Source organism: Sciurus carolinensis, chromosome 4 (genome assembly GCF_902686445.1).
Source record: "Sciurus carolinensis chromosome 4, mSciCar1.2, whole genome shotgun sequence".
NCBI classification, from domain to species: Eukaryota; Metazoa; Chordata; class Mammalia; order Rodentia; family Sciuridae; genus Sciurus; species Sciurus carolinensis.
Window position 1 is genome coordinate 85,385,205 of NC_062216.1, and position 25,060 is coordinate 85,410,264.

Genomic DNA, 25,060 nt, shown 5'->3' on the forward strand with positions numbered 1-25,060 from the left:
AATATGTTGTGGGAAATATATGTCATAAATCTCTAAAGCAAAGTCTGATATAAAATAATAGTTATCACTTTGTAGAGTTATACATTTTGCATGCCTTATCTCACCTAATTTCCGCCCTCCCCCAAATGCCATGATAATGCATATGATTCTACTTCAGAATCAAACAGACTGCAGTTCTGGGAAGTTAAATAACTTTTCCAAGGCCACTCAGGTCGCTAGTGGCAGGACTAAAATCAGATCTATCTGATATATTCAAAGGCCATATTTTTTCATTAAGCTATGAGTCTTTTCCATGTGTGTCCCACTTCCTACTTCCTCTCCCCAAATTTTCAGCCTCACACTATAACATCATAGAATGCCTAGGACTAGAAAAGACTACACGTAAGCTAACCCAAAATTTTGTTTTGTAACTAATTATAAGGATTGAGTTAGTATAGCATTTTAACTCCCAATATAGCAGCATATTAGCAAAGGCTGTAGTTTTATCTTTGTGAAACAAATTTATCCAGGAACAGGAGAGAGAGAGAGAGAGAGAGAGAGAGAGAGAGAGAGAGAGAGAGAGAGAGAGAGAGAGAGAGAGGTGGGGGGAGAGAAAGACAGAGAGAAAGAGTGACAGAGAGAGAGAGAGAGAGCAATCAAATATGACAAATTACTTAAAAAGTGGGGAATGCCTGGGAGACAAGGCATTATTTTGAACTGGTTTGGTAGGACACAGAAAGGCAAGAAGCAGAGGTTGTGAGAAGAGGGTCACAGCCAGTATGTATTTACTCTGTTCTTGTCCTATACCTGTCATTGCCTGTCCAGGTGTCCACAAGGCTAAAAACAGTTGTGTTGTGGTAAAGCCTAGAGGACACCTACCAGGGACTACCTAGAATCAGATTTTAACTCCTCCACTCTTTCCCTCCAATCCCAGAGCAGTGGACCACAATCTTGGAGGATGTCACCTCCTAGTGTTACTCTGGTAAGAAAACTAAAAATTAAAAAAAAAAAAAGGAAGAAGTTGCAAAGTTTTGCCAACTATTGTACAGATTTAATGTTGCAGCCATGAATAAAACACAGTCTAACTCTGAAGGAGTGCTGATTCTACTTCCATGGTATTCCAAACTCAACCCCTTAGCTTTCTTCAGTGTCATCTAGCACAGGTCCATTCTCAGCCTCCTTTAGGCCAGTGAGACAGTGCTGCTCTGCCACTTGATGGTGTCATCAGAAGGTCAACTGCTAGATGGTGGGAACTTAGATTTTGCTTACTCTATGACTCAACTACCTTTTAGAAGATGAGAACTTTACTGACATTCACTACTTCCTAGTAGTTGTTCTATAAAATAGATACCATACCTTAAAGTCAAGTGCTGAAATCAGTGCACTCCTGGTGGGGTTTTAGTTTTAGAAACAGATTTTATATGAAAACGTGCTATTCCTTTCCTATCCCTCCATCGACATAGTCTATGTATTTTCTCTTTGAACTGACAGATGGACTCCCACGAAATTGATAATGTAATAAGAGTGAGGAGGCAGCTGCTGTAAAACATATTGATTGGTTTTCAATGCTGTGTTTTTATTTTGTGTGACTCATTATTCAATTCAATTTAGGAGTCTTCAGGACAAATAAGAAGGTAACGTTAATAATCTTTTGAAGAGTGAAACCCACAAGGATCCCTGCTCAAATCATGTATATTCCAATTAAACTAAACAGAAAGTCTGGAATAAGAGAAGCTTAGGAAAGAAAAAAGCAGAGGTTTGGTATCAAAGACACCACTATTATAAAAGTATACCATTAATTCCAAATGCAATTCTCTACAAGCTTTTGCATATTTAACATTTCATGATGTTAGTATTTACCATTATCTTCTTATGAATCCCCCCCCCCTTTTTTTTTTTTGGTGGGGAGGGGTACCAGGGCACTTAACCTCTGAGTCATATCCCCAGCCCTTCTTTATATATTTTATTTAGAGACGGGGTCTCTGCTAAATTGCTTAGAATTTTGCTAAATGCTGAGGTTGGCTTTGAATTTGTGATCCTCCTGCCTCAGCCTCCCAAGCTGCTGGGATTACAGATATGCCCTACCACACCCAGCTATGAATCCCTTCTGAGTTGAAAAAGACTTACATGACACAACTTGTGATAATATATAATAATCACCACAAAAGACTTAAGCAATGAGGATTTTTCCCTACCACCAGCAAGCAAGCAATCAACTCTTCAGTGGACCCCAGCTCGGTGTCCTCTAATTCACTTCAGTTCTGTATTTACTTGGATACAGTGTGAGTTCCCAGAGTTTGAGGGCTTAGTCCCCAAGACTGTCCCCCACCACATACACATATACTTCAGATGCCAGTTGCAAGCCCCAGCTCTTTTTATCAGTTGTTCTAACTAGCTAGAAATTGGGGTCCCACAATCTCCTCACTGGGTTTGAGTAATTTGCTTGAGTGGTTCACAGAACTCAGAATCACATTTAGCAGTTTATTGTAAAATATTTAAGAAGGATGCAGATGAAGAGATTCTTAGAGCTAGGTGTTGGGATGGGGAGCAGAGTTTCATGCCTTCTCCAGGCAAAGCACTGTCCAGGAATCTCCAGGTATTCAGACATCTGAAAGGTCTCCAAACCCTGTCCTTTTGAACTTTAATGGAGGCTTCATTAGGAAGCCATGATTGATTGAATCATTGACCATTGGTGTTCAACAACCCCTCTAATTCTGCTTTGATCCTATCAAAGTGATTGGTTCCTATCCTGAAGCTACCCATGGGGTCCAGCCACCAGTCAACTCATTAGTAAACAAAAAGAGAATTACCACTTCAAAGATTCTAAGTATTTTAGGAAACAGGGACCAAGACCATATGTATATTTTATAACATCTCACCTTTGTAACTCATATTTTAATTTAACAGTTATTTGACATAAAGTTCAGCCTTTGAAAGATTTGGTTAATCTGTCATGATTTCTTTGGAATGCTAAAAATATTCAAATATATTTGTAGACTTTCAAGCTGTAAAAACTTTATATAGCACTTATAAAATGCTTTCAAAATTATATTGAGTGTAATCCCTTTTATACACTGTGTATTATAGAATCGTGTACCAAACACAACTTGATAAATATTTGTGCTAACGATAATACAAGATAAAATTTTCCACCCAATTTTAATGAAGTTTTTTTTTTTCCTTTCAGACAATGCCTCTCAACAATATTAAAAAAATATGATTTCCACCTGAAATACCTATTGAAAACCCAGGTATTGGCTTTTGTGATTTCTTCTATCAATTAAATAAGATTTCATTAAGCATGTTCTATTTTCCTGAAATTTTGAAAATTTCTGAAGGAACAAAGATGAATGAAACAGAAAGCCTATACTTGAGGGGGCTTTCATTCTACCATGAAAAAATAAATAAAAGATATGTGCAATGAAGTATTATAAATACCATGAAAGACCTGTGTGTAGGCAGGATATATAAGGCAGGATTATTAATTTTACCCATTTAGACTGTGCATTGAAAGAGAATTCAATGTTTTCAGGCCAGAGAAGGGTAATCTTGAAGGAAGATGTGGAGGAGGGATAAATTTCAGTAAAGGAAAACAGAAACAGAATAATGAAAAGGGTTGGTGTAATTAGGAAGCTGTATGAAATTTTGCATGGTTATAAGAATTCAGGGTGAGATCCTGGAAAGAAACCAGACAAAAGGAGTAAATGGGGCCAAGTGATATGGGATCATAGGGGCCTGACATGGGCAATTAAAGATTTTCAAATTTCTCAGTTGATGACATGAAGTCATTCTGCAGGGTGGTACAACCTGATTGGAGGAGCATTTTATTAGAATAGAGAGATGATTCAAGCATAGATTAACACTCAAATGTAGGAATGTAGATAAGTGGACAGATCCATAACAGGTGAAAATGTGCCATTTACATAATCAGGTAAAAGACTAGGTAAAAACGGAGGGGGTATCTAGAATAACTCCAGATTTCTCTGCTGCTAACTGCATGGAGAAATCAACTCATTACATGAAGAGAGAAGAAGCATCTTTGGCAAGAGAAAATGATGTGGACAGTCCAACACTATTGAAATTGGGTCATGTTTTGGGCATCCAAGTTGTGATCTCCATTAGGCAGATCATTTCCTGCAGCTGTTTCTTCTGGAAAAGGGTCAGTGTTTCACAAATAAAACACTGTATTATTACAGAACATTGTATGAGTCAAAGACTATTTTTAAAACAAGTGAGAATTTTTTTTCCACTAATTAATTGACTTTGAGTTTGGTTTTTCAAACTTGTGATAATTATTCTTTCTAATACAGAAGTTCAAACTTACAGGTACCCAGGACACATTAAAATTTCATCCCTAGGTCATTTATAAATTTTGTCTGTATATAGAGATGCTTTTGAGGTTATGATAATCTACTTAAGAATGAATTAATCTAGTTATCTAAATGCCTCAGTTTGCTAATATATCACACACACACCAATTTTTGAGATTCCGTAACAGTGCTTAACTTCTAAATTTAGAAGTTTGATCAGATTACACACGTATGAAGACTCCAATATAACTCACTTTGAAAGAAACCATTGACTACTATGAATTTTTCCAGTATGACTTAACACTTGGCAAAACATCAAAGAAATAGTCTTTACATTATTGCTGGCAAATAGTGATGCTCTCTTACCAATAAATTACTTTATAAATAGACATAGTGTTTGAGACATTCCATATGAACTCAGTTCAAAACAATTAACTTTTGAAATGAGTTTTTTTTTCTTTTGTGAAACATCAGTCGTAAATATGTGAGAATGGAGGACAGACTCTAATATTCTTAATTCTTTATTTTGCATCTTCTATTATTCAACAAGCACATTAAATGGCATTTCATTGATGTCTAAAACAGCATCAATTTATAAGGTAATGTTTTTAGCCTATTTGCCAAACTTGGACTATACATGATTTGAAAAATAACAAAGATGTGAGTGAATAAATTTACCATGAATGTTACCAAATAATAAGGATAACTTAACTTAGCAAATATTTTCTTTCCTCAGAATGATTACTTCAACATATTTTAGGCTCTACTCATTTCAGATTGGGCATTCTGTGTCTTAGGTTAAATGACTAATTTTGGAAGTCATTTACCCCGAGCTTTTCCATTGAACCTTTTTGTTCTACCTCTTCTATTCTACTAGTATCCTGAACTATAAGGAATACCTTCAATAATCATTCTATATTTGTTTTTAATCTTTAACATTTCAGATAAAGTAAGAATAGAAGAGAAAGAATTTCCCCAAATGTATCACTGAATGCTTATTTGATGCAAATCATAGAACTATTTACTCACTGGAAAACTGAAGGATCGAAAACTAAACCACACCCTGAAGACGCTGATGATCTTATAAGAGAGACAGCATAATCGCATAAATAATATTTACAGATATATAATTGCCAGTATAAAATCAGATCTCAGTCTACATAAAAGGATCAACTTCTGATTCAAAATCGTTTCTTCATAGTAGGTTCTAATATACTGTCCCCAAATTCCTTAATAAAATGCCAGTTAGAAACTTTACAGAAAGTTAGCATTCTCTACCACTGGTGGCAAACTTAGAGAGAATCTAGTAATTATTGAACTAATTATAAAGTAGATGGACCAGGATTGAGAAAAATCTGTTGGTGCTTCAAACTGTGGTTGGGCTCCATGAAACATCTACCTGATCTGAAAAGAGTCAGGCCTTCCAATACCTTCCTTCTACCATGTCACCCATGACTGGAAGGCAGTACTAAAAAGGAAACCAGATGAATCTTTATCTTTATTATTCAGTTTTAATGACTGATTTAAATGACTGATGTGAGGGAGTCATTTTAATGTGAGGGAGGCAAAATAACACCTATCTCACACCTGCCCAGCCCCCAACAACAACAAGCTAAAGGTATTCACCTAAACAGGGGTAGAAATATTCATACATAGGGATTTTATAATATGTCTAGCATTTTTGAGAACTGCAGCTCTCTTCAAGCAAACCTATTGTTAGATTTTCAGAAGTCCCAATTTCAAACATAATTTAAGCAGAGTAGCAGTTTAGGACAGAATTTGGGAGCAGAGGTTCCAAAGTTAGATAGATATATTTGTCAATCTCCATCATTATGGAAGTTTTTATTCAACTTGCCTTGTGTTTACATTATTCATCACTAGACTATTTATGGGTGTAGCTGATTTTTAGTTCGGTGACCTAGTTAAGTTTACTTTTTGTGTGTGTGAGGAGGTAACACTCAAGGTTTTTTTTTGTTTTTCTGAATGAATAACCAATTATTCCTGAATAATTGATTTTAAATGGTATGTTTTCTCTATTTCATAATCTTTGCCACAGTGTCAAGAACAATTAGCAATGTATTTGCAGGTCAATTTCTAGACTTCCTATTCTGTTTCTTTAAGTGTGTATCCTTATATCAATGCAACACCATGTTAATTGCCATGCTTTTATGGACTGTTTAGAAATAAAATAATAAATGTTCTCCATTATTATTCTTTTTAAAAAATCTGATTATTTTAGGTAATTTGCTAACAACTGTGTTGAATCTATTGATAAATTTCAGGAGAACTGGTATTTCAAAATACTGAATTTTCTAATCCAATCCATCTTTCCATTTATATAGGCTTTCTCAAATTTTTTCAGTAATACTTTCGAATTTAGAATACAGGTATAGGCACATTTTATTAATTTCATCCTTATTATTTTGTGTTTTGTATGATATCATAAATACTGTTTTATATTATTTTCAAATTGTTACTAATATATAGAAATAGACAACTTTCATACCTTGCCTTGAATGGTATATCTTGTTGAATTTTCCTTTTTTTTTAATTTCAAGGAACTGATTTTTAGATTACTTAACATTTCTACATAAACAATCATGCTATCTGTGAAATAATTTTTCTTTTGTTTTCCAATTATGGGGTTTTTTTATTTTATTTGCTTTATTATTTAATACTTAGCAAATGTTTCAATAGAATTTTACTAGAATATTTAAGAACAGAATGCTTGCCTGGTTATGTATTCTTAGAAAGTTACTTTTGCAAGCGTGAAGTTTTGTAACTGTGAAATGAAGTTTGTTGCCTTTCACTAGATTAAAGAAATTTCCTTCTATTCCTAATTTGCTAGGAGGTTATGTCTTGAATGGATGATGAATTTTGTCAAATGTTTTTCTGCATGGTTTTTCTTTTATTTTTTTCAAATTAAAAAAAATATTTTTCTCTTACTATGATAAAGCCTACTTATTAAATATTTATCATCCTTTTCATAAATTTCCAGCTTCAATTAGCTGATACTTCATTAAGGATATTGCATCTATATTTATGAGGGACATCAGAATATAGTTTAATTTCCTATGATATTTGTATTTGATTTAAGTAGCAGAGTGAATGTTGACCTTATAAAATAAGTTGAGCAATGTTCTCTCTTCCTTTATATACTGAGGAAATTTGTGTAGATTTGGTTTTATTGCTTCCTTAAGTCACTTCATTCACTAATGAAACTCTCTGCTCTGGGGTTTTCCTTACAAGAAGGATTTTACTACAAATTCAATTTTTAAAATTGACACAGAACTATTCCATTTTTTAGTTTTAAGACCAAAAATTTCTCTCAATTTTATCAACATCCCACAAATTTTGATATGTTGGTCATTATCTCTCTACTGAATTCAGAGAAGGGTGCTATTTTGTATACTATCAGGCTTTTTTACTTTATATTGGGACCAACATTTTACATTTCAAGCTCAACTGTAACTTAAAAGAAAATCTTATTCTTTAAAGAGACAATAATTTGTAATAGTACTACTACACCTGGAATGAAAAGTGTTCTGAATTTTCAGTTTAAGCTCATTAATTGAATTTGATGATTTTCAGTTTATATACATATAGAAACTTTTTAAAATTTATATAAAATCTGGAAGATGGTAAGCTATTGCATGGATTTTTAAATGCATATTACTTTAGTTTCCATCGCAGCTAAATGAAATTATTTGCTGTTTGTTTTGTTTTCCAGAAAGATGCAGAGGAGAAAAATTTGTCACCCATCTCTTCTAATGTTCAAAATACTTTACAGGTATGCTCGGTACCTATAGTATCATAATGCTACTCTTTCAAAGTCTATAATATGTCAAATATTTTCTAAAACAATCCTAGATTATAGCACATACAATGCCATCACATAAACAAACTTTATTAACTCAACAAAGCAGAGTTAGAAAGAATTTAGTGTAGTCCAAACTCCTATGCAATGCAAAAATCTCTAACATTTCTAATTGCTCACATACCTATAATATGGAGGAATTCTCTATTCACAGAGGCCTACTCAAGATTTGGACAAATAATTTTAAGAAAGATTTTCTGGTCATTGAGCCAAAATGAACCTTTCTGAATTTGCAACCATATGTGCTAATTTATCATTTTGGAGCTATTTCCAGTAAACTAATCTCCCTTTCTCCCAAAAGGTCACAAAATATTTGAAGATAGTTATTATGTTCCACTTTCTTTTTTTGAGCAAAAATTTTATGGTACCAACGTTTATGTTGGTGTCCATTAGCTGTCATCTTATGGCTTATGTCTCCACACTTTGGAGTACTCTGTGACCCAAACTTTCTCCTCCATTATTGAAATAGATGTTCTGAAATGTTATGCACCCAGTTCAACATTTCTTTCCTTCATCTATTCTTTCTGGAGAGTTATATTCAAATTCTAAAAATAATGCCCAAATCTGAATTTGACATAGCTTGAAATAGGCCGAATTAGGAATTTTTCTTTTGAAATAATCCTATTGTTTTGTATCTATAAAGAATTTCCTAATGTGGATCAGTTGTCATCAAATTTGTAAATTTTAAGCTGATTTTATTCTCCTACCAAAGTGTGTGTGTCTGTATGTCTGTGTGTACTTGTACACATACATGTGTTATGGGTTATATATTTATTATTTTGGGGTGAACTCTGGTTTTGGTTTAGGAAAGTGTTCCTACTCAGTAGTTTTGCATTTGCTTCTGCCTGGGTCAAAAATAACAAAAAATAGCCCACTTATTTTTAGCACAAATACCCAGCACAGGTAATATAAATTAATAATCCACAGCTATACATAGCAAAGACAGCATTTAATTTTTTAGGTAATTTCCTTATGCAAAGACTCTGGGTAGAAAACGTTCTCCTGTTTTAGTCAACTTGTTTTTGCTGCTGCAAACAAAAGACCTGACAAGAACAATTTTAAGTAGGAAAAGTTATTTTGATGCCATGGTTTCAGAGGTCTCAGTTTATAGATATCTGACTGTTGCTGTTGCTCTGGGCCAAGGTGAGACAGAACATCATGACAGAAGGGTGTGGTGGAAGAAAGCAGCTGGGAACGTGGCACTAGGAAGGAGAGAGAGAGAGAGAGAGAGAGAGAGAGAGAGAGAGAGAGAGAGAGAGAGAGACTCTCCTCACCACAGACAAAATATAAATTCCAAAGTCATGCCCCCAGTAACCCACCTCTTCCAGTCCTACCCTATCAAGGGATGCACTCATTAGGTTAAGAATCTTATAACCCAATCATTTCATCTCTAAACTTTCTTGCATTATTACATATGACCTTTTGGGGGACACCCCATAGCTAGACCATAACACTTCCTCAAAGTTCTCTTGATCATTGGGTATAGTTTTTCTTTCACCACTCTTTACAGGTGGCCATCCATTCAGTATCTGCAGTTTATTCAGTGATCTTAGCTCCAGCTCTGCCCCTCCCCTACCTCTACCAACTAGTTTAAGCATAATGCTTCACCTACTTATCCCAATGTGAGCAATAAACACTAATTTCTAAGCCTGAGGATCTAAATTCAGTCTGATACTCTCCTCAACCATTGCAGCCACTAGCATTTGAGCTACTCCTCAGGCTTGAAGTTCTTGCTAAATTTATGTCACTGAGAGAATTGGCCTGTTTTTGGTTTGGGCTATTGTGCATTTTGTTTTCTTACAGTTCATCTAGTGTTCATATGAGCTTGTAGGGTCTGTGTATATGTGTGTGTGTGTGTGTGTGTGTGTGTGTGTGCACATGGATAGGGATGTTTCTCAATCCATCATGTGCTGGAGTTGAATCTCATTGCCCTCTCCCTGGGAAGCTCATGCTCTCTGTATCAAAAAATACCTGCACCACAGTACCACCCAAAATCTTCCCATCGTGTCTGTGTTTTTGCCATGATTAATGCCAGTCTGCCTTGTTCCTTTTCCAAATATGAAATTTTGGAGTCATCTTAAATCCAATCTTAGTTGTTCATATCCAATAAATCACCAAGTTAATTTTGTAATTGCAACATTTCACTTAACATATTCTAGCAATCTCAGTGACTCATGAATATAATGAATATAATATTTATCTTTCAGAATTTTTATGAAGATTAAATAAGATAAATCAGATAAGAAGTACTGCAAGACTGGTATAGTAGATTGAGTAAATTGGCTACCAGCTACCTAGTGACCAAAATCAACCCAACATTTGCATTTTAAATAGTAATACTTATGAATTTTCACAAATTTACATATCTCACATACCTACTTAGAATGTCTGAATAAAAAATGGCACCTAATATGTACCTCTCACATAGTTTTATGACTTTTTAATTCACATTTTATTAGCTATCTGTGCATATGCAGTATCTCATTCATCTTAAAAACTGAAACATTGGTGTGAATGGCTAAAAATTAATTAAGCATTAAAATTTAGCCTCATTCTTTGCCAGGCACTTTTTTATGTTTTATCTCAATCATCTTTACAATGAACCTATAATTGATTATTATTATTCCCACTTCATACCAGAGGGGACCTAGGCACCTTAAAGCTTACTACAGTAAAGATGGTCCCAGGTAGAAAGGAAAAGAGGCAGGATTTTAATACCCAGAAACCATGTTCAGAGCTGAAAATATTGTCTACTATGCTGTTCTGAATGAATATGTTAACAGGATATTAATAGTGAAGTTGCTCTCCTTTGGGAAAATCCAGCTTGTCAAGTCCATTCTCAAGCACACTACCCAAAACTACACTCCAGTAGTGATGATATACATGGAATTGTTGTGAAACTTGTAACCTTCTAGTTATCGAGGTTCTAAGTATTTGGTTCCATTTATTTTTTAGTAAATCTTCTGGTAGCCACATCACACTCAGTATGTTCACTTATAATGTATTTACACAGAAATGAAACAATTGAATTTTTTCAATTGAAATTATTCATAGATTTTTCTTCTTTCTAGTATAATAAGTAGGCATACATAATCTATGAAAGACTTAGAATGTATCCCAACTAAATTACATCTTCTTACTTTTAGTTCATGAATCAAATTTGTGGACACTTTTGGAATCTCTGTTTTGTCTTTCACTTTATTAATTAGTTATTCTCCCTTGGCCTGTCAGCAGTTCTCAGCGTTTGTAAAATCACACAAGAGTTATTAGCAACATATTAAGAAGTACGGTTTTTTTTTTTTCCACAAATAAGCAGAGTAGTATCCTATTAATGAGTAGTATCCTAATAATTCATGCCATGGCTTTGAATTGATACATTTTTTTAAAAAAAATGCTCTAGAATAGACTTAAAATATGTTTTGTGCTGTAATTCGATGTCTTTGTCTTGTTTTCTTTCTCTCCTTTTCTACTTTTCTCCTTTCTCTTCTACTTTTTTCTTCTCTCTTTAAGTAAGTAATTAGTTTTGAGTTAGTCCTACCTTTGAGCATTCACTCAATGCAAATTGTGGCTTGGGTCACGGGATAACCAGACTCCTGAGAACTTTTTGTATGAGAACAACCACATTTTTTTTTCCATTTCCTCTTCACAGAAAGAGTGATAATTTGATGACATATTAATGCCTTTTCAATTTTAATAAGCAGTACTCTGTAAATCTTGTCATCTACAGCAATATGCAGATGATGTTATTGAAGAAACTAAAAATATATGCAGTGTTCTGGGGTGTGTGGAAATCAAACAAATTACAGATGCAGTGAATGAACTAAATCTAATTCTTCAAAGGAAAGCAAAGGTAAATGTATTCATTTATTACACAGTAACTACATTAAACCAGAGCTCAGTAATTAATTAAGGAGAGTGATAGACTTCTGACTTGATAACTATACATCTGGGTGTGTTTGCATGTGTATCTGTATGTGTGTGCATGCACATGGTATATATCAATCATTTGGGAGTAATGGCAGCTCGTTATTGTTACACCAAATAGATTTAAGTAAATGTAAAAGGACATTTCTTACAAGTTTAAAGTTTGTAATTATCCTATAACTTCCAAGTGAAACTGAAATCAGTCCTACCTAGATAGATATAGCATTTCACATGTACAGGTTTTTGATGACTCTCACAACCACTAGTATTTGCCCTGATAAGTGCTGATGCTTGTGTGTACAAGTACATGATTAGAAATGAAGGTATCAATTTTTCAGGTATCTTTCACTGAATTTGTAGTGCATAATGCCACTATGAGTTGTGAATGTATTTCTCTGGATACTATATCCTGAACTGATTTTTTGGTTTGAGGGTTTTGAAAAATGGGCATTATGTGGTTTTTCTAAATCCCAGAAATAATGGAAGAATTATAAGTGTGGCTAATGCCAAAGAAAAATATGAAATCTGATTACAATGAATCTAAAATTATTAGTTTAGCATATAATAAAGCAGAAATGTATAATAATAATAACAATGTAGTCCCCTTTTCTCCTTAGGGGATATGTCTAAGACCCCCAGGGGATGCCTGAAACCAAGGATAGTTCCAAACCCTATATATACTGTTTTCTCCTATACAGAGTATAATTTATAAATTAAGCACAGTAAGAGACAAACAACAATAACAATAAAATAGAACACTTATAATAATACACTATAATGAAATTGACAGCATTACTCCTCTTGCACTTTGGAGCTACTGTTAAGGAAAGAAAGGATTTCTTGAATGCCAGAACTGCACTGCTATAACATTTGATCTGATAACCCAGGTGACTACCAAGTGACTACCTGGCAGGCAATATGTACAGTGCAGATACACTGGAAAAAGGAACCCTTCAAGTCCTTGGTGGGAAAGAGTGGACAGAGAGATTTATTTGCTGTACTCAGAATGATGAATAATTTAAAAGATAAATTTTTGGAGTTTTCTATTTAATATTTTCTGAAGGTGATTGACCAACATAACAAATCTCAGAGAGCAAACTCAGAGAGCAAATCTCAAAGAGTAACTTATACTTGATAGTGCATTTCAATATATAAAATAATTTCACCAAATACATTAATCATTTAATTTTTATTTCAAATAATCCTCAGCAATGGCATGAACTTGACATTTTAATGTTTATTTAATTATCAAAATCTGATGCTCATAGTACTTCTGTACAGGGGACTCATACATGGCAAAACAGAGATTTTGGACACAGGCCTGCATACACATTCTTAACATAGATGACACTTCTTGAGAATGCTTACCTTCCTTACCTGCATGAAAGAAACAGAGAGATTATACTTTCTTCAAATATGTCAGCCTCGAAATTTCCAAATGGTTGACTTAATCTGTATGTAATTATATTTTCACCAAATGTTTAAATCATTGTGCTTACTGTTTATCGTCTAAAATAGGGAAATGACTGTGTACATCCAATAATTTCTTAATGTTTGTCTATATCTTCTTTTAATCAGGACTTGTTTTATGTGATTGGACAGTGAAAACAAACATAGAAATTGAATAAATTATTTATTTTATCTGAACAGTGACTGTGATGATTCTGGGGGGCCATAGAGACACATCACCAAATGCATCAAAGATAAACATTGAGTAAAAACTGAAAGCACAAAGCATTATGAAATCAAATATTATTATTATCAATAAATTTCAAAATTCAATGTCTAAGACAGATTTGGTTTGTTTCCATAAGTTTTCCTTCATGGATAAACACCTACTCTTTAACCTTCCAAAAATTATAGAAGTAAATGAAATAATTACACAGTCTCCAAATGGTCTTCATGTGTAGATATTAAGATCTATGATCTTCACAATTGAAAACAAGAAAGAAATCTGATGTGATCACATTGAAGTTGATCATATTTTTCTATTTTGTGTTAGAGTAAAAAAATTTTATCATAGTCTTGAAAAGCATATCACCAGTATGTTTTGAAAATAAATGTTTTGATTAACTTAAAAATGTGGAAATTATTTGACGCTAATGAAGAGCCTTCTAATAAATAAAGGTAGGCCATATTACCAAGGTAGTGATAACTAACTTTCAATAAGCAATTAGTTTCTTGTAGATTATAACATTTTGCAGATAGTATAAGCACCTAGAGCTAATAATAAGATACAGTGAACTTAGGATAATGCAAACATGGTTTGAATTCAAGATCTATCCATTTCTAGCTTACTGTACTTTGGAAAGCTAAATGCACTTCTAAGTTTCAGTTTTCCTTATTTCTAAAGGAGAAAAACAGAATTTTCAGGATTCTTGTGAATACAGTAATCAGTAAAGGACACAGATGATTGTATTGCTTTACTGAGAGTCATTATTATTTCTGGAGGTGGTAGGGAGAGTACTCATGGCAGCTTTTGAGAATCTTCCTCATGAGGTCCACATGAAGGCTACAGTTCCCACAGCACATGTTACATCATCTCACAGCCTTATGACAAATATGAACTTTTGCCATAGGAGGGGACCAGATGGGAATGTGGACATGTGTCTTCCCTTCAGTTAAGACTATTGACCCTTTCCAATTCAAATGTCCAGTACTTGGGGAATCAGTAGAAACAAGTAACAGATCAAACAATGACAAATACATAATTTTAGGAAGGAGCACTCTAAACAATGTTGTTATTCTAGGTATAAAAACAGCATCTTCAAAATATTTTCTGAAACTCCTTAAAAGAATAAAAATGAAAATTTTCCCAGAAATATCAAACTTTCAGTATATCTGAAGCCAATAGAAGACTTCATATAGAAACTGATTACTTCCTATGAAAGCCATGCACAATTATAATGCTCACATTATAAGAGCTCACATTCACATTTCATAATCCTATATATGTAGGACCACTAAATCTTGCATATTTTTTCTGTGCAGCTTAACTCATTATATAAAAATTTTGTCATATTTTGATAAGACTTTAAATGATTTTCATGCATAGAAACGAAGAAAAAAGTTTTATTTAATATATGTCAGTGGTCAAAATAGGTAATTCAATAACCACTACCACCCAAAATAGAACCTATTTGCTTTTAGCAGAATTTAAAAGTTCATTTATTCTATATCATCTGCATTCATACTTTTTGTCCTTCTATTTTTTCCATTCTATCTTAATTGTGAGTCCACCTATTTAAGAATGTTGGCACAAATATTAAGTACATTTTGCAGAATTTGTGCAGTAACCAACTTTAGTTAACAATGCCAAAACAATTCAAACTATCCTCCCACCACAAACCTAAGATTAAAGAAATACTGAGAAATCCAGGTCTACTGCCAACAAACTCTGAAATTTGAGAAGTTTTCTTTTTTTCTTGGCTGCAGTTTTGGTCAACTTGCAAGAGACTATTTCCTGCTTTACAGGGAAGTAATTAGGTCTTTATTAAATGCAAGCTTTGCCAAGTTGAAGAATTATGTCATAAATGCATTTATGCTGTATTCCATCCTCCCACTTAGCTTTGGAAACAAATTTCTGTCCTTCAAATAATATTCCAGAATTTCACCTAATATATTTCCATTAACTACTCGCACAAAAATGAACCACAAAAATGAAAAATATGTTCTTTCACATTGTGGTGTAGGTGGATGTCATGGTGATTTTATAATGTAAGTCTGTATTTCTGAATAAATTGAATTTTAGTTAAGCCAGGTTAACATCTTTAATAGTCTCACCCATGTGAATAGAATGAAGATCTTACATGTAGTTGTTAAGATCAGTGGTTGATGCTATATGCAGATGAAATATTTTACATAACAGAAAAACTTGAGAAGGTTCATATGAATGATGCTTTTAAGTGAAAAGTTTTATAAAAATTTAATTATATTTTTAGATGATAGAAAAGTTTCCTCTTTAAAGGAATACTATAGCAAGTTCTATATCTGTTTTTTTAATTAATTCAATTTCCTTTAAAACAAACTTTAAAATTTTTACTCAAAAAATGTTTAGGACTGGGCATGGTGGCACGTGCTTGTAGTCCCCGATACTCAAAGGACTGAGAGAGGAGCTCAGGAGTTCAAGGTCAGCCTGGGCAACATAGTGAGACCATATATATATACACTTTTTAAATTCTTAAAAATCCTGTATCAAAAAATTAATCTGATCAGAAAATTGAATTTTATTTTGAACTGAAACTTTAATTTTAGTGAATCTATTAATAACCCTGTACAATTTTCATGATAATAAAGTTAGAACCAGAAAACCCTAATCCTAAGTAATTCAAGTATAAATAAATAAATAAATAAATGTCATAATGCTAATGGAAATGAACATGAATAACAATGAAAATGAGCATAAATAACAATGAAAATAACCAAAAGTGAAACATTAGACTCTTAGATTTTTAAGATATGATTCAAGATGTATTGTGTATCTTTAGTGTTTGTTAGCTTTTTTTTTTTTTTTATTAAACCCCTAAAAAGGAAGAAAGAAATGAAACTGCACAGTGACTCTTAAGAACTTGATCTACTTCAATCCAGCCCTCTTTTTGGTGCTAATCAAAGCTTGCTCTGAGTAACTGCTAATGATAAGATAACACTAAGTAGAATTGGAAATGCATTGTGTAAAATATTAGTTATTGTCATGAAAGGGAGACTGAACCTAAACAATATCTGCAGAACTATTCTAATAATAATGAAAAAACTGAGCTGTTCTAGTAATTTTTTTTAAAAAATCAAATAACCCACATTTTTATTACAGTATTCAGAAACCTTGCTTTCTTCATACAATTTAGAGTCTCTCTTTAGTAAGCAACATGGATATATGATGCCAAGAAATATTTTATCTTTCTCTCATTTCAGAGAAATTTTATCATTTAGATTTTGGGCATTATAGGCTTGCTTACTTTGTGAATTTGTTGTCTGAATAACAAGTATGTTTTGTACCTTTTTTTCAGAGTTTTCATCAAAATTCACAGACTTTAGCAAAAGGTAAGACTTACATATACTCACATGTTTTAAAAAGAAAGAAAGAAAGAAAGAAAGAAAGAAAGAAAGAAAGAAAGAAAGAGACTTAGTTATAGAACTCCAAATAATTTTTTTTCAAAGTTTAATCCAAATACTGTAGTAATATATGCCCACAAATGTGAAATACTTTGTGAGGGGAAAAAATACTTTACTAAAACCCTTTCACTGATGGAAGTGATAATTCTTTAAGGCAATAAAAATCCACATTATTTTAACTTTCATTCTGATATATTTTAATAAAAGGAGAAAAGAGATCTATAAAAAAGTAAAGAAATATTAAAAACATCCTTATAGCCATGCCAAGACACTGCAAACTTTTACTATTCATTATACTCTGATGTAAAAAAAGATTAGAAAATTGCAGATCTACAAGTCTAGTTTCAAAATTAAATTCCATCTCTTTTTGAAAGACTAGATAAAAGGATTAGGTTCTGGAATAACCAGGATTCACAAAGGTTCTGGGCCTATTTTATTGGAAGCTACAAGAGGACTTTTTCTAGAGAAAATGGTGGATGTGAGATCATGTGATATAGAGCAAGGTCCAACTTTCAAATCAGGCAGAACTAGTTTCTCATCTCAACTCTGTCATTTCTTAACTCTGTGATCCAAGAGATTTCTTAACTCTTTGATCCTTGGTTGTCCTAATATACATAAAACATAAGATGATACTTCATTGCAGGGTGTGGTCAAGGCTGGTCTTGTTTGCACAAGCAGGTGGTTTTTGGCACAGGATCAGTGCATGCATCTTCAAAGAAACTGACTCACAGATATTCAGTTAGTAACTTTGGATGCAGAGATAACTCTAGTTGCTTCCACATCCTTACTCTTTTCAGTAAATACTTGTGTACAGAAGGATGTCCTCTCTATTCTAACACCCACGTTTAAAAGAAGACAGTCAATTATGTTTGAGGAACTCCCCCACCTCCCTCACAGAAGATAATGGACCAACAAAGGGCATGGAGAAAAAACCTGAGTGACTGGAAAGACCAATGTTCTTGTTATTTATAAAATTCCAACCACCATGGAGGAATAGGAGGATGAACAACCTCCTCACAATATTATCAGCACAGAATCTAAGGGGTTGTGAGTGGAATGGACAAGCTGGAGGAAGGTCATTATGGAACTGGCCCCACTTCTTTTATGCTAGGAATGCAATAATGAGTTTTCTTCCCCCTCGTATACCTCAAAGGATTGAATATGAGATTCCACAAATGTATACAGGAATGTGTATGGAGACTTATCTCCTATGATAAATTATGACAGATTCTAATTACTATATTTAATTGCATATAAATTGTCATTGCTTCTTTATTTCATGGTGCTATAATTCTTTTCCAGGTATAACTCAAGTGTGATACACATTATTTCACTATATTTCTCCACCAAACCCAGGGTTTGTGTCCTTAATACATTTTGATGATATTATTTAAAATATATTCTTCATTTAGAGCTCTGGAAAGTAGTGCCATGCATATGCACACATCTTTTAAACAACCTGGAAGAAGCAAATAAGAATAGGCTTTCTACACACACACACACACACACACACACACACACACATACACACAAACACACACAATATAATTTGAGTAATTATAAATGATTAAGGTTCCCCAAAGTATGTGCTAGGACTTGAATAATATTTCTAACCTAACTCTATGATTTTCCAACTCTATGATTTTTTTAGATACATAATCATTGGCACATTTGCACAAGATTGGGAATTATTGACCCGAAGTTTGTGTTTCCTGCTTCTTTACAATTTGGGGACTGAGAGAAAAGATATTTCCATACATTTTTAATTCTCTGCCTCCTATGGTTCAGGGAAATCCCTGTTGATTGACCTCCAGAGATTGATGAGACCTCTTTTAATACTGTCTTTATGCTGCTTTACTCCTCTGCTTCATTAATTGCTGCTAATGATTTCTCAAAGCAATTTAATTAGAGGTTTTTTTTTTTTTTTTTTTTTTTTTTTTTTGCACTTTGCTAGTCCCTCCCATCCCAGGCTGTTTCAACAAAGGGCACAATTTAAGAAATGTAGTAAATAAGTAAAATTTGTCTATCTTATAAATTTTGTACAAAATTATGAATAACTAAGTGAATAATATCATGTGTTGAAAAACAAAGAATGTTTAATCATGGACAGAGCCCTGAGGGGCAGGATGTGGAAGAAGCTCATGCTGAAGCTGGCTTCTTTCCTCAAGTACTACATCACATGCCCAGCATAGGAGCATGGTTGACGATTAAAGGAAAAACTAGCTCTTTGTTCCATTGTTTTTTCAAAGAAACTAGAAACCAAAAAGCAACATGTTTCAGAAACAACTTATGAGGGAGTCCAATGTGTTTAAATAAACAACTGTGCCAAGTGACTTGGTCCAGCATATTTTGGAATCCTATTACAGCAGATCATTTCTAATGAGCATCATTTCCAACCTCATGCCTACTTACTTGTTCTCTCCACATCTCCTCAGCTGCCAGGGGAAACTTTCAGCCCATTCAGCTAGTCATTTTTCTTCATTCTTGACAAATCTCTTTTAGTAATAATTAGTACATGTCTTAAATATCTAATGGCAAAATTCAAGAAAGGCTTTGATTTTGAAGAGATTTAGTAAGCATCACAAATCCTTTATTTCAATTTTGTTTCAAATCCCAGTCATGTACTGTTATCATTCTTTTTTTATATCAGCACACTGTCATGCTAGTTAATGATAAACATCATAGCATAATCAAATTTGTTATGATTAATTCTCTAGATAGCATTTGTGTAAAATATTAATAAGCCATGTTACATATTCCTTGTCTGAAAATAATTCTAAATAACCATAAGTTGAAACAAAAATTATTACAAATTATAGTTGATCAGAATGCCAAGTTAATAATAAAAGAAACTCCACTTGGTGACTAGAAGGCCGTGTTTGCAAAATTTCTGGTGCTGAAAGTATGAAAGAGTATTGATAGCTAAACTACTAGTGACTAAGCCAGACTGCATTCAGAGACACAGATGGCTAATTGGCTTCCATTGGTAAAAGGTCATTTTAATTAAATTTTACTTAAACTTTATTATAAGAATTTTCAAAGCCATAATTAATGGCTTATGATAAATACGACCCTCACAGAAGTCCTAATCTTTACCTTTTCTCCCCTAGGCTTTATAGAGAGAGTGACAACTGAACTGTCCATGTCCATCTACCAGCTAATTGATGCCTATTGTCACAGCTTTTATGCAGATTTTCAGCCTGTAAATGCACCTGGAAGCATTTCCAGAGTAAATCCTGGACTCCATTCCCATCTCAGCTTCACTGTCTATGCAGTGCATAACATTCCTGAGGCCTGGGTGGGCAGGTGAGTGGTGGTGGCAAGTTTTCCCACAAAAAGGATAATTAGTTTTTACACAGCTTCTAATTAGAGCATAACTTGTCTTGTTCTCACTTGCACGAGCAAATATTTCAAACAAATTCAGAAATTAATTGCCATAAACTTGTCCTTATTGCTAAAAGAACTTTTTAAAAGTTCCGATTCTCTCTGGTCATTTATTTCTCCTCTTCTTCCAGTCTCCTCTATATTGAAAAGAATTACTGTTATCAATAATCATTATGGAAATAGAAAACACTCATCCTATTAGATGGCCACCATAAAATTATTTTTATAGTATTTGGATTTAAATGACTTATGTTAATTAAGAGAGAGAGAGAGTTTACAAACTGAAAAAGAAAGCACTTTGATTCCCATCAAATTGTTGAGTGGTAGATATTTTGTGAGATTAATACTTTGATATAGTGAGAATTAACCAAGGATTACTCAAATTGCAATAAAAATGAACCACAGTTATGCATAAATAACTCTGGATTTTAAGTGGAGTCTATGACATAGTATTCTCTTAAAACAATTAGAGTAATATAGCTTAATAAATTTAAATTTCTTATGGACTACATATTTAGGAGAATACTGATTAAATCAAAGTTGATATGAGAATACTAATTTGTTAGTGAATATATTATACCTAATGCATTCAGTGTCTCCAATAAAAACTAAAAGGAATAATTTAGTAAAGATGAATAATTTTTGCTTGACATGTATTTTTTGCTAGTAAATAAAATGTGTAAATACTTACAGAGTCAACTTAAGAAGAAATCTTACCTATGTAAATAAAAACCTACACATACACACATTTCTTTCAAATTCGTGGAATGGAACATTTATGCATTTTTCTCTTTCTTAATTTTATGATGAATTTTAAAGAGCTGATATATAATATTATAAATTGCTACTCTAACAAAGTATTTCTTATAATTTTCTAACCCCCCAAAATATATTCCTTAATTTTAATTCACATGGAAAATCTCTAAAAAATAAATGAAGATAAAGCTATATGTATAGAACAAGCAGTGAGTGTATATATTTATATAAATATATAAGAATACATGTAATATAAGTATATATAATATATAAATATGCACATATGTATATAAAGATCAAATTCATCTGTAGATTTAAAACATTGTGTATTTGTATAAATATAATCAATCTATCAAATTCTCATCTTTCTTTACATTAGACTATATACAGAAATCCTATATTTAGAAGATCAAAAAAAACTCCACTAGAACTAATAAATGAATTCAGCAAAGTATCAGGATATAAAATAAATATGCATAAATCTAATGCATTTCTATTCATAAGTGATGAATCCTCTGAAAGAGAAATTAGGAAAACCACTCCATTCACAACAGCCCCCAAAAAATAAAATAAAATAAAATAAAATACTTGGGATTTAATCTAACATAAGAGGTGAAAGACCTCTACAATGAAAACTACAGAACATTAAAGAAAGAAATTGAAGAAAACCTTTGAAGATGGAAAGATCTCCCATGTTCTTGGATAGGCAGAATTAACAATGTCAAAATGGCCATTCTACCAAAGGCACTATACAGATTTAATGCAATTCCAATTAAAATCCCAATGACATTCCTCATAGAAATAGAGAAAGCAATCATGAACTTTATCTGAAAGAACAAGAGACCTCAAATAGTCAAAACAATCCTAAATAGAAAAAGTGAAACAGGAGGTATACCAGTCCTTAAACTATACTACAGAGCACTAGTGACAAAAACAGCATGGTATTGGCACCAAAATAGACAGGCAGACCAATGGTACAAAACAGAAAACACAGAGAAAAAACCACATAAATACAGTCACCTCATACTAGACAAAGGAGTCAAAAACATACAATGGAGAAAAGATAACCTGTTCAACAAATGGGGCTGGGAAAACTGGAAATCCATATGCAGTAAAATGAAATTAAACTTCTATCTCTCACCCTGCACAAAACTCAACTCAAAATGGATCAAAGACATAGGAATTAGACCAGAGACCCTGCAACTAATAGAAGACAAAGTAGGCCTGAATCTTCATCGTGTTGGCTTAGCATTAGACTTCCTCAACAAGACTCCCAAAGCACAAGAAATCAAAGCAAGAATCAATAAATGGGATGAACTCAAACTAAAAAAGCTTTTTCTCAGCAAAGGATACAATCAAGAATGTGAAGAGAGAGCCCACAGAGTGGGAGAAAATCTTTTCCACATGCACTTCAGATAGAGCACTTATCTCTAAAATTTATAAAGAACTTACAAAACTTTACACCAAAAATACAAAGAACCCAATCAATAAATGGCCCTAGGAACTGGCCAGACACTTTACAGAAGAAGACACACAGGCAATTAATAAATATATGAAAAAGTGTCAACATCTCTAGTAATTAGAGAAATGCAAATTAAAACAACTCTGAGATTTCATCTTACTCCAATTAGAATGGCTATTATCAAGAACACAAACAATAATAGATGTTGGCATGGATGTGAGAGAAAAGGCACACTTTTACATTGCTAGTGGAGTTGCAAATTGGTGCTGCTACTCTGGAAAGCAGTATGGAGAATCCAAAGAAAACTTGGAATGGACCCACCTTTTGACCCAGTTATCCCACTCCTCAGTTTATACCAAAGGACTAAAATCAGCAAACTACAGTAACACAGCCACATCAATGTTTATAGCAGCTCAGTTCACAATAGCTAGATTGTGGAACCAACCAAGATGCCCTTCAACACATGATTGGATAAAGAAACTCTGGTATATATACACAATGAAATACTATTCAGCCATAAAGAAGAATAATATTATGGCATTTGCAAATAAATGGATGGAATTGGAAAATATCATGCTAAGTGAAATAAGCCAAGCCCAAAAAACCAAAGGCTGAATGTTTTCCCTGATAAGTAGAGAATGATATATAATGGGGGTGGGGGTGGGGAATGAGAGAATAATGGGGGAACTTCAGAATATGTAGAAGGAAATGAGAGGGAGGAGGGTATGAAAAATGTGGAATGAGACAGATTTCATTACCCTATGTACACGTATGATTACACGAATGATATGAATCTACATTGTGTACAACCATAGAAATGAAATGATGTACCCCATTTGTGTACAGTGAATCAAAATGCAGTCTGTAAAAAATTAAAAGCTAAATACAGAAAAAAGAAAGAGAATATTTAGAGCACTTTTTAGCAGCATAGTCCAATAAGCACTGACTAGCTGAAATTTTGAGGGTCAAGAACCTGCGAAGCAACTTAGATAGAAGGGTCTGGCTCAAGATCTTATGAGTTGCAAACTGTCCACTGAGGTCACAGCCATCTCAAGCCTCATTGGGGCAGAAGAACCCACTTCCAAGATCACTCAATTAGATGTTGGCACTCCTCAGTTCCTCAGGATATGTAGGTTTGGGAGCTTGGATTCCTTTCCAATGAGTGGTCTCTGAGTGTCCTCAAGACATAGCAATTGTTTATAACCTAGAGCAAATGATCCAGCAGGAATGAGAGAGTTCATGAGCCAGGGGGCACAGAAAGAGAAAAGACCATCTTCTGTAACCTCATCTTGGCACCATCACATCTGCCATCTTGGTACTGTGAGAAGTGATACCAGGTTTTGAATACCAGGAGGAGGAATCATTAGAGACAATCCTGCAGGTTGGCTACCACATTGGAAAGAGGCAACAAGAAGAAACTAAGCCAGCCATATCTCCAGAAACATAAGTACTAACAAGCCAGGACAAAAAAATAACAAAGTGGCAACTTCCTCTCTGACTTTAGTCATTAAGACTAGATTTAATGGCAGGGGTTGAAACTAACTTATTAAAGTTCAGAACTCCAAACTAAAAAGTTGATGGATTTGAAACTGCATTATGATCGACTGCATGACTGCTGTCAGCGAAGGCTCCATGCAAGTTAGCAAAGATAAATGAGAATGTATCTTATTTAGCATAAGTAGATTAAACAGTTTTTCCATAATTTCATTATAGTGATTAAGAATACATTTATATTTAATCTAAACTTCTCATGATATAGGAAAGAAATTCTTCTTTAACTTTATCCTCTTTATGATTGAAAGTGATTTTATCTTACTCCATGAGGACATAAACATCTTTTTATGTATATATTACATCATAATTATTATCTCAATAATTGCATATTATTAGTTCTTTCTCCTAAATCACCTTTTACAAAGGTGACAAGGCACATTTATGAGCAGGACTGTATTTTATAACCTTTAGTCTCCAAAACATTTCCTATTATATTATAGATGCTCAGTAAAGACTTGTTGAAAGAATCTAAATAAAATCCCTTGAATAGAGGAACAAGTCAGTCTTGGATTGTAAGATGGCTACCTGAAGCCTGGAAAGCAACAATACTTAGGCTGCATCTTGTTATTGCTGAGGACAGGAATATAAACTGAAGATGTGATGACTGTAAAAGAAGGAGACACTCCAAGAGCAAAAAAAATATTATAGTAGAGATACAAACTTAGCACTTGAGGACCTGGGAGCCAGCATCTATAAAATTGAGTT

The 25,060-nt window shown here is 33.4% G+C and overlaps 1 protein-coding gene across 5 annotated transcripts in view; it reads left to right on the forward strand.

Annotated features, from left to right (window-relative positions):
• The window catches only part of Pik3c2g (phosphatidylinositol-4-phosphate 3-kinase catalytic subunit type 2 gamma), a 367,859-nt gene that overhangs the window by 79,575 nt on the left and 263,224 nt on the right, over positions 1–25,060 (forward strand). For 4 of the 5 annotated variants that reach the window (XM_047549321.1, XM_047549319.1, XM_047549322.1 and 1 more), the window contains 5 exons: positions 3,167–3,230; positions 8,020–8,079; positions 11,894–12,016; positions 17,094–17,127; positions 20,310–20,505. In XM_047549321.1, the coding sequence (XP_047405277.1) occupies positions 3,167–3,230; positions 8,020–8,079; positions 11,894–12,016; positions 17,094–17,127; positions 20,310–20,505 (477 nt within the window). Of the gene's footprint in view, positions 1–3,166; positions 3,231–5,265; positions 5,373–8,019; positions 8,080–11,893; positions 12,017–17,093; positions 17,128–20,309; positions 20,506–25,060 lie in introns of those variants that run through there. The other variant, XM_047549324.1, reaches the window with a different exon arrangement.